The sequence below is a fragment of the Athene noctua genome, chromosome 3 (assembly GCF_965140245.1).
Source record: "Athene noctua chromosome 3, bAthNoc1.hap1.1, whole genome shotgun sequence".
Taxonomy (NCBI): domain Eukaryota; kingdom Metazoa; phylum Chordata; class Aves; order Strigiformes; family Strigidae; genus Athene; species Athene noctua.
Window position 1 is genome coordinate 49,833,646 of NC_134039.1, and position 13,655 is coordinate 49,847,300.

The 13,655-nt window shown below is 36.0% G+C and overlaps 1 protein-coding gene across 2 annotated transcripts in view; it reads right to left on the reverse strand.

Annotated features, from left to right (window-relative positions):
• LEMD3 (LEM domain containing 3) overlaps positions 1-13,655 on the reverse strand; it is a 54,205-nt gene that overhangs the window by 26,817 nt on the left and 13,733 nt on the right. The window contains exons 3-4 of one of the 2 annotated variants that reach the window (XM_074902935.1): positions 5,445-5,477; positions 3,042-3,114 (exon numbers count right to left, since the gene is read on the reverse strand). In XM_074902935.1, coding sequence (XP_074759036.1) covers positions 3,042-3,114; positions 5,445-5,477 — 106 coding nt within the window. Of the gene's footprint in view, positions 1-3,041; positions 3,115-5,444; positions 5,483-13,655 lie in introns of both variants that reach the window. The other variant, XM_074902934.1, reaches the window with a different exon arrangement.

The window sequence follows — 13,655 nt, forward strand, 5'->3', positions numbered from 1 at the left end:
CTCAAGGACTTGTGCTGTCCATTAGCTCAGAAGGAAACCATCTAAAACTGATAGATCATCACTCCATGGGGAATGCCGAGCAAAAAGAAACATCTAACTAAATAAAAATTCTTTATATACAAGAAAGTAAGGTCATACCCATGGGTAGCTGGATGCTTCTTATGGATATAGTGGTTAGGTTTATTCATCTGGCAAGCCTGACTGAAAATGGATGTGATCTATTGAAGTCTCTCCATGAAAGACCAAGACATCCAGTAATTAGCATATGCCTGAGGAAATCTAATTTAAATAAATCGCATATTTTGGTTTAGGAGAAACTGTTAGGCACTGAAATATATACTATCTATAAAAAGTTGCTGCTTTGAAGAAAGGCTGAACCATTAGAGAAGAACACAGGAACACAAACTTCAACTCAACTGGATGAATAGAGTTCTCCCTCTAGTTTCTTGTGAGTTACACATTATTCACCATAGGTTTGGCAGACTAGTAATTCTGAGAATAGTAATGCATTAAAGGCAATTTATTTTTATATAGGATAATTAAATCATTTCACATCATAAAGCACCACCACACAGATTAGGCATCAGCAGCTGGAACACAATATATTAAGTCAAATAAAAAGAACAAACTGTTACCCTAATTTTTTCTTCCTTCAAACAGCTTTTTTACCTTCTAAAATAAAAGCCCCATCACTTGCTCTCCAACTGAAGTTGACAAGGCAAGAAACTAGCTCAGAAAAAATATAAGTAGTCTAATAAAACAAAGTGATAGAAAACAAATTCTGAAGCAACCATCTTCATGGTAGTCCAGATGTTGAATTAAGCTTAACAGACCAGACTACTGTAAGTTTCCAGCCTGCCTTTTTAATATTAATAGTTATAACATGAACAAATGATTCATAGCCAAGTATGAAATGAAACTTTTCCAAGTATGTGACAGAGAGACCTGAAAAGCACTACTTTTAGTAAAACTACATTCCTTTACTTCTCTCTTTTGAAGTGGTGCACTGTGTACAAGATCAACACTTTTAAATCCTGCATCTCTCTAGCAGCTTTCTCTGTTCTATGAGTTTTTAAAGAGCTTTCAGATATTATGCCAGGTCTACATCAATACAGTATTCAAGAATGGATGGCGGACTTCTTCCTCTCATACCTTATGAAACTTGGCATTGAGGACAACTTCTGTTTAAGTACAGATGAATTAGGTCATTCTTTAAACTTACAAAAGCTACTCTGCAATCCAGTATTCTTGCAATATGGCTTCAGATTGGGGAATCATCTGACAAGAAAGTATAGCTTTATTTTTTAAAAGTAAGTACTGAAGATTCTCCTGGCCAAGAACAGAGATTAATGCACCTGGGGAAGAACACAATCATCTTGGAGCATACAAATTCCTCTCATAAGGCAGACAGGTAAACATTTTTATTAGTGCACACGCATGTAAGTAAGCCCCAGCTAATGAATACAAGTCCCTTTCACAAATGTAGAAATGAGATGCCAAACCTTTTTATCTAGGCAAGTACACTGTTTACTGTATGGCCACTGGAGGGCTAGACAACACACTGAGAAAAGCAAGCTGTTACATTTTCATTTCAAAAGGGAGAGAGAAAGCATAACCTGTTACTTCTTCACACAAGTCAGTGCTCTACTGCACACAGCTGTAGGTCTCGTAAGACATTCCTACACACCACAGGTTGGCTACTTCGCATGGAAAAAATACCTTTTGGCCTCAATGACTTAAAGCACAGAATTATCTACTACCAGCTATTAAGTATGAAATAGTTTGAAACAGATAAAAATGCATCAAGATGTAATTGACCTGTGAAAGATGAACAGTGCAAGGCATTCACAGACAGAAAGCAACAAAATTAAGACTAAAGCAATTATTATTTTGCATGCACTCAGGTTAAACATTATTCGTTCTCTATTTTGGGTTAAAGTATAATGCAAACAAGAAGAAATTTATGAGTTTTGTCCAAACATCTATTTTAATCACCATGGATATTGCAAATGCCCTGAAAACAAAAAGCTTCTGCAGGAAGATTACTCTTGCAATTTAAAGGTATTACAGAACTGCTCAAATTTCTCAGAGATTTCCTATATAGTCAAGACATTAAATCATCAGCCTCCTATCTGATAAGAGTTTTTTCCACGTTTTTTAAAGTTTGAGAAATGTCTGTAGCACCTGATAATAGTGGAAAAGCCTTCTTGGTACAAGTTACTGTTGCAAAACAAATAGTTGACACAAAGAACAGAAAGGCTTAAAAAAAAAACCCCAAAAATTAACCACTAGCTCCTAAACACATCATGGATTAAATAAGCAAAGATGATAAATAAATGGCTTAATAATCATGAAATAAGATTCTGCTGTAACACACACTCACCAAATGCCAAAGTTATAAAACCAGTCTTTACCATTTCCTGATTGTGATGTGTAAGTATCTATGCAGTTTAAAGCTGTGTTAATCATGAACCTAGGCAAAAGCACCATATTTTTTACTTTGAATATTCAGTAATTAATACTAATCCTAAACACCATCTCTGACGTTACTATCTACAGCAATTTTCATTACTATATAATTAGTATGGTTAAGTTAGACTATTTTGTCTAACAAGGCAATCTTGTTCAACCACGACTGTTCATTGTATTAGTAATCTTTTTCTGATTGCTGCGAAATACTGTTTTTCAGGCATATTTCCACTACAGTGGAACAGCTACCTTTAAAAAACATGCATATTCTCTCTACATATAACACATTTAAATCTTTTAATAAAATCAGATTAATAAAGCATTAAGATCAAGAACCATACAGGATCACAATATTCAACAGCCTATCCTGTTAACTAAAAACCACTGCAATAAAAGGTGCTACACTGGTGAAAAAGGCAGTGTAAGTGAACAAGAAATGGGATTTCTAGTTTCCCAAAATGGAACTATCGGGGCCCCACCATATACCAGTTGTTACAAATCACTATCTGAGCATAGACTTCTTCGTAGCTGTTGCCATAACACTCTTAGTCACAATATTTTTGAAGTGTTACCTGCTACTTGTGCCAATTTATCATGAAGTGCATATAAGCTGTTCATCATGAGAACATTCATCTTTTCATCTTCCTAGAATTAGAAAAACATATTAATGTTAAAACAAACATTAGTAGAGATGCATTTTGTTACATTTACCCCCAAAATCTTTATATATATATCATGAGGAAAAAAGAAAGGTTTTACACATACAGGTGCAAAGCTGTAGTGTTTCACAAATCAACAGTGATGCAAGCAATAGATTTTGAATCTAAGTTTTCACAATATTGATTTTTCAGATCTTGACGGAAACTAAACTAGACTGCCAGTTAAGACTGACAGCTCAAAAGGTTATATTAATACTATTGAGAGAATAATGCAGTGACCCAGAAGAAGTCTAGTGGTTGTTTGGGGATTTTTTTAATAGCTACTACATAAAAAACAAAGCAGTTTTATTAATAATAAATGTGCAGTGACATATCACACAAACCACACTAAAGTACTATCTGGTCATATTCCTGCATAAAATCCATAGCAAAGTAAAGATTTTTGCTGTCTACCTTCAAACTTCAGTAACTTAATTAAAAAACAAAACAGCAAGAAAAGAAACAAAACCCCAGAAAGCCATGGAGTATACAACTTTGTTGATAATCCCTGCATATGCCACTAGTATAAAAAGGCCCAATTCCCAAAACAGGCAGGAATATGAGATGTCATATAATTGTTACTTACATGGGAGCTAAACTTATCAAGATATTAAGCAATTTAATTAAAATATATCCAGGAACATTTTATAGAAGAAAATTATTCAAAATATGAAGATGAGGAACATGCAGTTACATACACTGAGGACTAATGGCCATTCTAAAACATTGGGGGTTCTTTTTAAAGTTGGCTCTGACTCCTGGGGCAGTCAAATGGCTGAGATAAGGCTAGAGCCTTTATTCAGAAAATATGCAAAGAAAGTAATTTTCCAGCTTGTGCATCTGCTGAATTATACTCAAAGAAAAAAAATATATTTTAATTCCCTGATACATCTGCACTGTCTGACACTATATTAAAATTTGAATACTCCGATTTTTTTCCATTAGAAAACTGCTATCAAAAAGCAGAATACTACTTTCTATGAGCAAACATTTGAGAAATTAATTCCCATAGACAATATAAACAGTTACCAGCATCACCTCTCCTCATTCTGGTCCTACAAAACCATCACTGAGATTAAATTGATATAGTTGGTACTCCCCAGGAAACTAACCAACCTTAATTCACTTCCTGGCTGGAAAATACTGGGCACATCAGAAGATACATACACCCATGACTATACTAATAGCTACACTGAGACAGGTACATGAAACAATTGTGACCAAATTATTTTTTTGTAAATTAACGGTCAGACCAAAGGAAGGAACTGAACAGTATAACCTTTGAAGCCAATGAACAAATCAAACTGGAGTAGGATTACTATGGAATAGTGCACAAGAAACACAGAAGAAACTAACATACAAAACAAGTTCTCAAGTTGTCAAACCCAGTGCACAAGATACATTGTTCTCACTGCACTGCTAGTCATTCTGAAAGAATCCTCAGAATTTACCCCACAAAATTCGATTTGCTCAAAAGATTCAGAATCATTTTCTACCCAAGAAACTAGACAAGTTAATTATTCCCTTTTAGAGAGCTCAATCCTAGACAAAAAAAAAAAAACAAAACACAAAATCCAAAACCAAAAAAACCCACCCAGCAAACCCCACAAAATTATCTTGCAATACTTGCTTATGTATGCCTAGCAAAAGCATATCACTGTGTTTACATAGTGATTACAGTCCAGGCAGAAAGACTGAAGGCCAGAAGAGAACCACCAAAACACATGCTGCACAACTAAGAATAATACAGATACCTTCAATGGTGACATCTCAGAAATGGTTATCCTGATATTCCAGTTGAAAGAGTGAATACAGGAACAAGTAACAGAATAGAATCAGAGTGAAAAAAGCAAACTTTTAAATCCATTTTCTGAAGGAGGCTAACCCTTGCTCTTCTATGGCACTACATAAGATCCTGGAGTTTCAAAGTCAATAATGTCTTACCAGTTGTCCTTTCAAGGTTGAAAAACTAAATGGTAACAGTAAGAGCAGTGGTAAATTTAGTCTCAAAACTTAAAACATTTTCCTCATAGCTCTACAACACAGATTATGTAACTTTTTCTTAGTATATAAAGCAACCAGCATGCCACAGCCAAAACTTGTAATCCTAGTTATATTGCCCAAGATGAAAAACAAAAAAATAAAACATTAGAGTTGCAAGAATTGTGTTCATCTCGTGCAAAACATCCTGAAACTACATCCTTCTGAACAAATATATATTGTTTTTATACAGTCATTGTACAGACTAAAATCTCAATATGAAGTGGGTTTACTTACTTCTATTTTTTGTAGTTCTTCACTGAAGGGATTCTTGACTGTCAGAAAGAAAAAAAAATTAATTCATTCTAGAGTCTGAAAATGCTAAAAAGGTATACTAACACTGTAGCTTTATGATAACACTGTCATCTGTAGATAAACAAGTCCATAATATGACAAATAACAATAAGACAGCTATTAACCTTTGACTTAACTCCATATTTGATAATGCACTATACTAGTATTTAGGTTAAACAAGGATCTTGTATATCTGCAAATTTCACAGCTATTTCCATGCAGACAAAACTATGCCTATCATTTGATAAACTCTTGCATGACTCAACTGCATTGAAATAGTAGTTTGACAGTTTTACATTTTTCAGTATCTAGTTTAAAAAATAAAACTACTTTTTCTTACTAAGCAATAATCCATACAACAAAGCTGTACAACTCATCAGCATTTTCTGTTTTGACAAGAGTAAGAGATGACATACTGAGATCTCAGGTGAAAAGTGCAGTGTGACTAAATGACCATTCCTTCCTTTCTAAACAAAATAATTTCCACAGCTCCTGAAAGCACAAGTTTATGTATTATATTGCTCTTGGCTACAAAAATATATTCTTCAAGGAAGAGAAGTTGAAAAAAGACAAGTAATTTGTGCTATGCTTCCACTTAAGACTGACCATCTGCTAACTGAAAAGTTACCAAGGCAGGAAGCAATCACCATTAAAGCATAGTCTTGCCTTTCTAAGCCACAAACTCGTTTCACCAGTCTGAGTTTACACAAAAATTAGCAGTTCTACACACTATTCAAACACAAAATGAAGCTTCTACTAACTATAGTTCACCAAGCACAAAACAAAAAAACAAACAAACAAAAAAGAGTATCCTGAGAAACCTGACACAAAATTGAAGGTCTAGTTGTGTAGGTCATCATATGGATGTTGAAAGCACACCAAGAACAGGTAGCACTTGAAGGAGCACACTGCTCCATGTACAGTTCTACAAAAAGTAGGGTTCTTCCAAAAGAAAAAAAAAAGAGAGTACTTTCCACTACTTCCAGATCTGATGAATTTGCATAGAAAAACTGGAATAAATCTCTGGAATAGAGATTGCAAAGAGTTCTGTGCATTTTGAAATCTTGCAGTTCAACTTTCTATACTGAGACATAGTAAAAGACAAGTACCATCTTAAATGGTGTCCAAAATACATAATTCCATTTATATGGTGTAATTACACTCACCCTCCCACACCAGATATTGCAGCTGTTTACACAACATTTCTGCTTGTATCTAAAGGTAACTCAGCAACAGCCTCTGATAGTGCTAACCAATTTGACTTCTTATAGAGGCACTCGCACACGTAAAGATATTCACAAAACATTGAGTTGCCTCCCCAACAGTCAGCTGATTGACAATATCTTGACTCCTGAACCACAACTATTATTATGAAGCTGATCAGTTAATTTACTTATAAATGGGCCAAATAAGAGAAAGAAAGGTGGGCACAGTAGATCAAAATCATGGCAAAATTTCTCATTTAGAAGAAACAGAGGATAGAAAAGAGACTAAGGACCAACTTAAAAACCAGGGGTCCCCTAACCTTTGCCAAGCCTAACTGCATCTGGATAAGTAACTGAAAATACATACATCGTATAACCAAAAAAAATTGTTTTACAAATAATTCATACTACCTGCACAGACTTCCATATCACTGTTGGCAGCAGCCAGACACTGAGCCAGCAACTTTACCTTATTTTTGAAAGGCAAGTTTGTAGTGGGAGTGATTACCATTTCATTGCTTCTAAATGTATCAATGGTCGGAAACACATCTCTATAATTACAACCAACAAATTATGTATGAAACAGTGGGGCAATGAAAATGCTTTGAGTGAAAAAGCAAGCTTGCCTCTGAAACTTTTGTCCATGTGCCTGAGCTCAGAAGAAAATGAAGCATGCTACCTACCCAACAGCAATAAACACTTCAGCTTCGTCTGACACAACAAATGGGAAGAAAAAAACAAAACCAAACACACCCAAACACAGGGACTGATTTTCAAACATCTGAATACTTGATTCAGATATCAGATTAATTAAAACTGGTGGAAGCAGAAGATGTTAAGCACTCTTGTAAACCAAGGCCTATACCACTTCATGATTTCATTCTATAGAAGCAAATTCTCATACATTGCCTACTAGATTCAAGCTACCAACTTGACAAAGCTTCTATGTAGTTCATTCATTAACTGAGCAGAACATTGCCAGTACACTAATTTTTTAATCTAAATAGTCTAAAATGGGATTAGAGAAACACAGCCAAGGTTCTAGATGACTGCCATCCTCCCAGTTTGATCGTTAGTTATCCAGACAGGGTAATTATGCAATTATGGTCTCTTCCCAAGGTCAATCTTACTGAGTATACATGAAACCTTGATTATATGGTTGTAGATTGGGGGGGGGGGAGGGCATGAGACACAACGCTGTGTAGATTTCAGTATACCTAACAAACATATTTTAGCACCGATGAAAGCCATGGAACAAACACAAATGCAGTCCTTCCACAGCTGCAAAGATGCAAACGGAACTGTCAACTGCAATTCTAAATACACTAGGACAGCACAGCAATTAAGTGAAGGCAATGGTGGTGTTACACTCAGACTTTCCCAGCGTCACAATCCCAGTGTAAAATCAATCTCACATGCAAACAACTTTGTATTTGGAGAAATTAAAACACTGAATTTATGAAACAATCCAGATGAGATGTGAAGGTTTGCCTCTTCTTCACAAATACAGAGTGGTTAAATGGATTAAAAAAAGGACTCTCCTCCAAAATTATGTATCACAAAAATTTAACAATTCTTGTAACTCATTATTTTAACTCAGACTACAGAATTTCCATTAACTCCCTCTGAAGTTAGGGGTTTTATGGCAAGTTAGCAGTAAGTGAGACATTTTACTTAAGCTAATATAGTTTAGGATGTCTGATGCCTTAAGAGGCAAGGATGACAAATGCAACTGCATATGCAGCTGACAAATCGCTGCAATTAATTAACAACTGTTAAATCAATCTGCATCTCCTTACACATATCTTGATTAACTTGAGTTAATAAGGCCAGTCCTTAACTACTTCAGTAATTCCTCTGGATCTAAGCTCTTACCAAATCCTCCCACCACAGCTGTAGTTTCATCTACTCCAACACATCTGAGGTATTTCTAGGTATTACATCAACATTATTGGTTCAAAAGGTTTCTTGACAATTCCTAAAATATGTAAGTATTGTTTTAAGAGTAACAAGTTATTGTTCTACCAAACTAAGCATTAATTTAATAATCAATTACTAATAGAAGACTTTCTTATGTGAACACATCACACTTTCAAGGTTCCCCCCCTCAAAAACGGTTCAAGCCCTCTACCATACAGCAACAATTACCAGTCTTGAAAGTAGTCTACCTAGCAAGCTCATGTTTTTATGAGCTTCAAAGAACAGATTCTCATCTACTTATACTACAAAACTGAAAACTAGACAGATAATTTTCTAAAGCAGGAAATGTCCTGACTGTTGTCCCAGGGGGTCTTCTCTCCAGGTAGCCAACCAATGAACCACATCCACTGCTCTCAAAGAAGGAGGGATGCAACAAACTACTTGGACATGGCAATCTCACTGTCCACTAGAACTCTCCACACAGCAGCCAAAGTGTGAGAAGCATGGCAGTTTTACCTGGCCACATGTGAATACTAGCTGTGGGATAAAAAAGCAAGGGTATTTTCGCGGAAGAAAAATCTCAAAAACTTGGCACTGTAACAGCTAAACATTTTGCTTTAAAGTTTGATACATTGAGAGATTCCTGGCAAGGTGTAATGAGAATAGGATACTTAGCCAGACATGGAAAGAAACAAAAAGCACACTAAGGGACATCATCTTCCCATGCAACTTGATTACAAAACAGGAAGGGATATGCTATTTAAATTCAATTTTTTAGAAGTAATCTTATTTAAATGTTAATCTAGAACAAGACAATAAGATGCCCAAAAAGCTTGCAAAATAAATCAAAGCACCTTACAAATATTGTTCTGGTTAACTGAAAAGACTACTAATGACCCTTAGAAACAACTAATTTACACATATTACTGTTGGGACAAGCTGTAAATGATGACTTACAGACTACAAAAGTTCCTTAGAATGGCAGAACTGGTTAGTCTCAAGTAACAAAAAGTCACCAACACAAAGCTAAAGGTCACAGCACAGCTCCAAAGCATTCCAGCCAAAGCTGTCAACACAAATGCTTACATGAAGCCATCTCACAGAGATGCTCAATTTTAGGAATACAAATGGAGTCAGTGTCAACATACAAGGTTTTCACTATAATACAGAAGCTTTCATCTTGAAAGTAACAATAAAACCACTCACCATCCCCATCCCTATTTTCCTCCCTAATACACCGGTAACAATTGCAGACAGACACAGTATTTACAAGGGTTTAGTTTCCTTCAGCAAGACAGCACAAAGTGGGATTTCTCCTCTTCTTCAAACCATTGACAGATGTGAAGTTGCAGCCTAACTGCAGATATTCATGAACACACAAGTCAGTTTTAGAGAGTCTTAAAGGTAAATGTTCCAAAGATTAACATAGCTTCACAGGCAGTCATACCTAGAAGACATGAACAAATAAAAATACCTTTTCCTAGGACATAATGTAGAACCACATCACTAATATGGTACCAAAATAAGGGATCCAGTTACCTCCTGGTCAGCAAGTTTGGATACCAAGAAGTAGCTAATTGTTCCACTACAGCAATCTCCTAGATGCTGTGGTATCCTGCCCCGAATAGTGTTAGCATTCTTGCAGTTTCAGTATTCAATACACTTCAACACATAACATTAGAACTGGAGCATGAAGGAACAGTCACACCAACACAAACCAGGGATTCAACTAGCCCAGAATCCTGCCTCCAGCAGTAGCAAGAAGTTTAACTCTTTTCAGAGATACCTGTTCCTAACTGGAGGGGGGAGATCCAAAGAACAGTGGCAAAAATGAGATGGAGGATAAGAATATAAAGTATATTCTGATACTTCAACAGAATATTCTCCCCGTCATAAAAAAAGTTGCACCTCAGTGACTTCCTGAGACAGACAGAAGTGGCTATTTTTCTTCTTCTCAATTACCAACCCCAATGAATGTTTCCCTACCGATTTATCTAGTCCCACATTAACCCCAAGCAAGCTTTTACCTTCAGCAACATATGGTCAGAGTTCCACAACTTAAAAATGCATGTGTAAATAAACAGCTTCTCTGCTTACTCTGAACTTGTCACTTGTTAACTCAAACTCCTCCTTGTATGAGAGACAGTGATTAATCAGACCCTGTTCACTCTCTCCACAATACTCACACCTTTACTTCATTCCTCAGTCTCTACCTTGGTCCTCACACTTGCTATGAAAGCCATACTATGCTTTTGATTATATCACTACTCTCTGAACCTTTTTGCAGCTCTGCTATGTGCTTTTTGAGGTTGGGGACCAGAACTGGACATTATTCAAAATAAAGGAGCACATGGATTATTAGTGTCATACTGATATTCTCAGTTTCTCAAATATACTTAGTTCTCAGTTCCCTTCCTAATAACCAGAAAATCCTACCATTGTGTTTCCTTCTTGACCACTACTCAATATTGACGTAGATTATGGCATAACCTATTAATATTTCTGAATGTACAGATAATTTTATTTCATAAATGAAAAAGCAACTTCCCAATGCAACTTTAAGGAGCTATAAAGCCACAGCTGCAAAACCAAAAATGATCCCAATTAACCTGTATGCACTTAATTTCTCAATGTGATGATACCAAAAGTGCCAAATACCATCTACACAAGGATTCAGAGCCTCTACACTGCAACACACACTTCCAAGCTAGCAACTTTTGCTGAAGCAAGAATGTTCCTCCCTGCAAGCAGAAAGTACTTTTCTCCTCCCCACCCACCATGTCACAAGCAGACTAATCCCAAAACAGAAGCAATATTTTTTCCAAAATCTGTCCTGTAAAGGTGTGTGCAGTAAGTGGATAACCTAATGCTTTCCGTTAGAATTTTTTCTTCATCAAAAAAATACATTAGCTGGATAATGTATTGTTAACAGAAGAAACAACAATACTGGAAGCGCTGCTGTCTGAAATAGGCCTTTAGCCCAGCCTTTTTCTACATGACCTCAAAACTAAGTTCTTAATAATGTTACAATCCAAGTATTTTCAGTATCAACTAACAAATCTAACTTTTCTCCCATAAATTTGGGGTCAAGTACTGATTCCACCCAGTGACATACCGTGTATGTGTCAAGGACAATTCTAAAACACTGTCTCTTAAAGCTCCTAAACCTTAAAATGCCAGAAAAAAAACATACAAGTTATTACAGAAAATAAGTTATTCCAGAGCTCCATCTTTCAAACAGCTTGAACAAAATAATCCTGCCTTTATTCTCCTCTCTGCGATTACTCACTGCTCAAAACAAATGAGCAGTTTTGCATGACCATCATCTCCAGACTGTGCTAATTCAGGTAGAAACCACTTTGAATTAGTAGGCTAGATCTCTGTGCTTTGATATTAAAACACAAAGTTCTATGTCAAACTAAGCAATTCCTTCACTACAGATCATGCTTGTGTGCTTTGGAAAACGTTTTTACATTTCTAAATCAGTACACCTTTACGTTTTGAACAGTCCTTGGCCATGTCCATTTTGAACGGCCACACAATCTGCAACAACGATTAGCGAATTCTAAAAACAGCTGAATGTTTCCTCAATATCAAATTAGTTTTTCAACTGCCTCAGTTCAGAGAGCTTTTACTGATAATTTTTCCCCAATATCATTTGAATGCATTCTGTTTGTGAATAGGTGACAGAAGGTTTGATGATATAATCAAACTACTTAATAATTCTTTTTTTTCTTTTTACAAAACTCTCCTCCAAAATAATTAAAATAATCATATTTGTGATTGACATTTCAGTTCAGACACATTTTCTATAAGCCCTCAAAATAGGAGTCTTCGTTACTTTAGGTAAAAGGGTGGGAAATACCAGAATTTCTCTTTGGAGTTCAGTTCTTCACTGATTCTTAGAAAAACCTCTCCATATTTTAGGTGTATCACCCTTTTCAGAAATGCTCAGATCTACTCCAGCCTATTTAAATAATGGTTAGAACAGACCTGAATGTTGAAAGATGCTCTTGAGAGTCATGTCAATTCAGTCCATATTTAAGGAGGCTAGTGTTTTGGGAGTGCTTCTCATCAGATTATTAATTTTCACTAGAATAAAAATATTAAGCTTCATTCTAGTACTTGTATTAATGATTTAAAACCTAGAAATCAAAAGTTTTGTGCTTAAATGATTGAAGTCAAGTATTTTACTCTTCATACTGACTGTAGATATCCTCATACTGTGAAACTGAAACAGAATATGTCAGTTCTTAAGAACATCACCTTTTTTAAGCAAAAAGCCTTATAAAATAAATCCAAAACTGAAACAGTTGCCAAGACATCACAGCTGACTTTAGAGGAAGTTTTCACTATATTATTACCACATTAACTCCATGAATACCGCTGCAGGCTAGAATCTACTGCAGTGAACTGCCCATTTCAAAGAGAGATGATAACTCAGTCTATATTAACAAAGAAACTGTCTTTCCTTCTTTCTGGTCTTGTGTGTCCTAAGTATCACCATCAACCATAGCAAGACTCGGGGAGGAAAAAACCACACACATACAGAGCTACATACACCACTTGTTTCAAAAGGAAGAATGTGCAACCTGCCTCTGTTTATGAAAAAAGCATGAAAGTTCACTTTTCCTTCTAGAAGACCATGTGAGAACAACTGTATGCAACAAATGGAGAAAGAAGCAAATGAGCCCAAAGAACCACTGATGCAGCCACACCAAGAAACTGAACAAGCTTTTGAACGCCCCTATTAGCAAGAAAACAATACTGCATTTTAATTCCCCAACCCCATAGACAGATGAGAAGTTTGGGCAGTGTTTCACATGCCTAACTTGGGGGGAAAGAGAGGCATCAACAGAAGAAGCAAGTACCAGCCACCAAATACTTCAGACAATGCTTCCAGCTGCTACACCCACCAAGGAACTGGTCTGCATCCCAAATTCTATCTCCTCTATCAAGCATACTCAGCACAAGAGCAGTCTTAAGCAAGAGCACATTAAACTGCTAGGTTATTTGCAAAATCATTTCT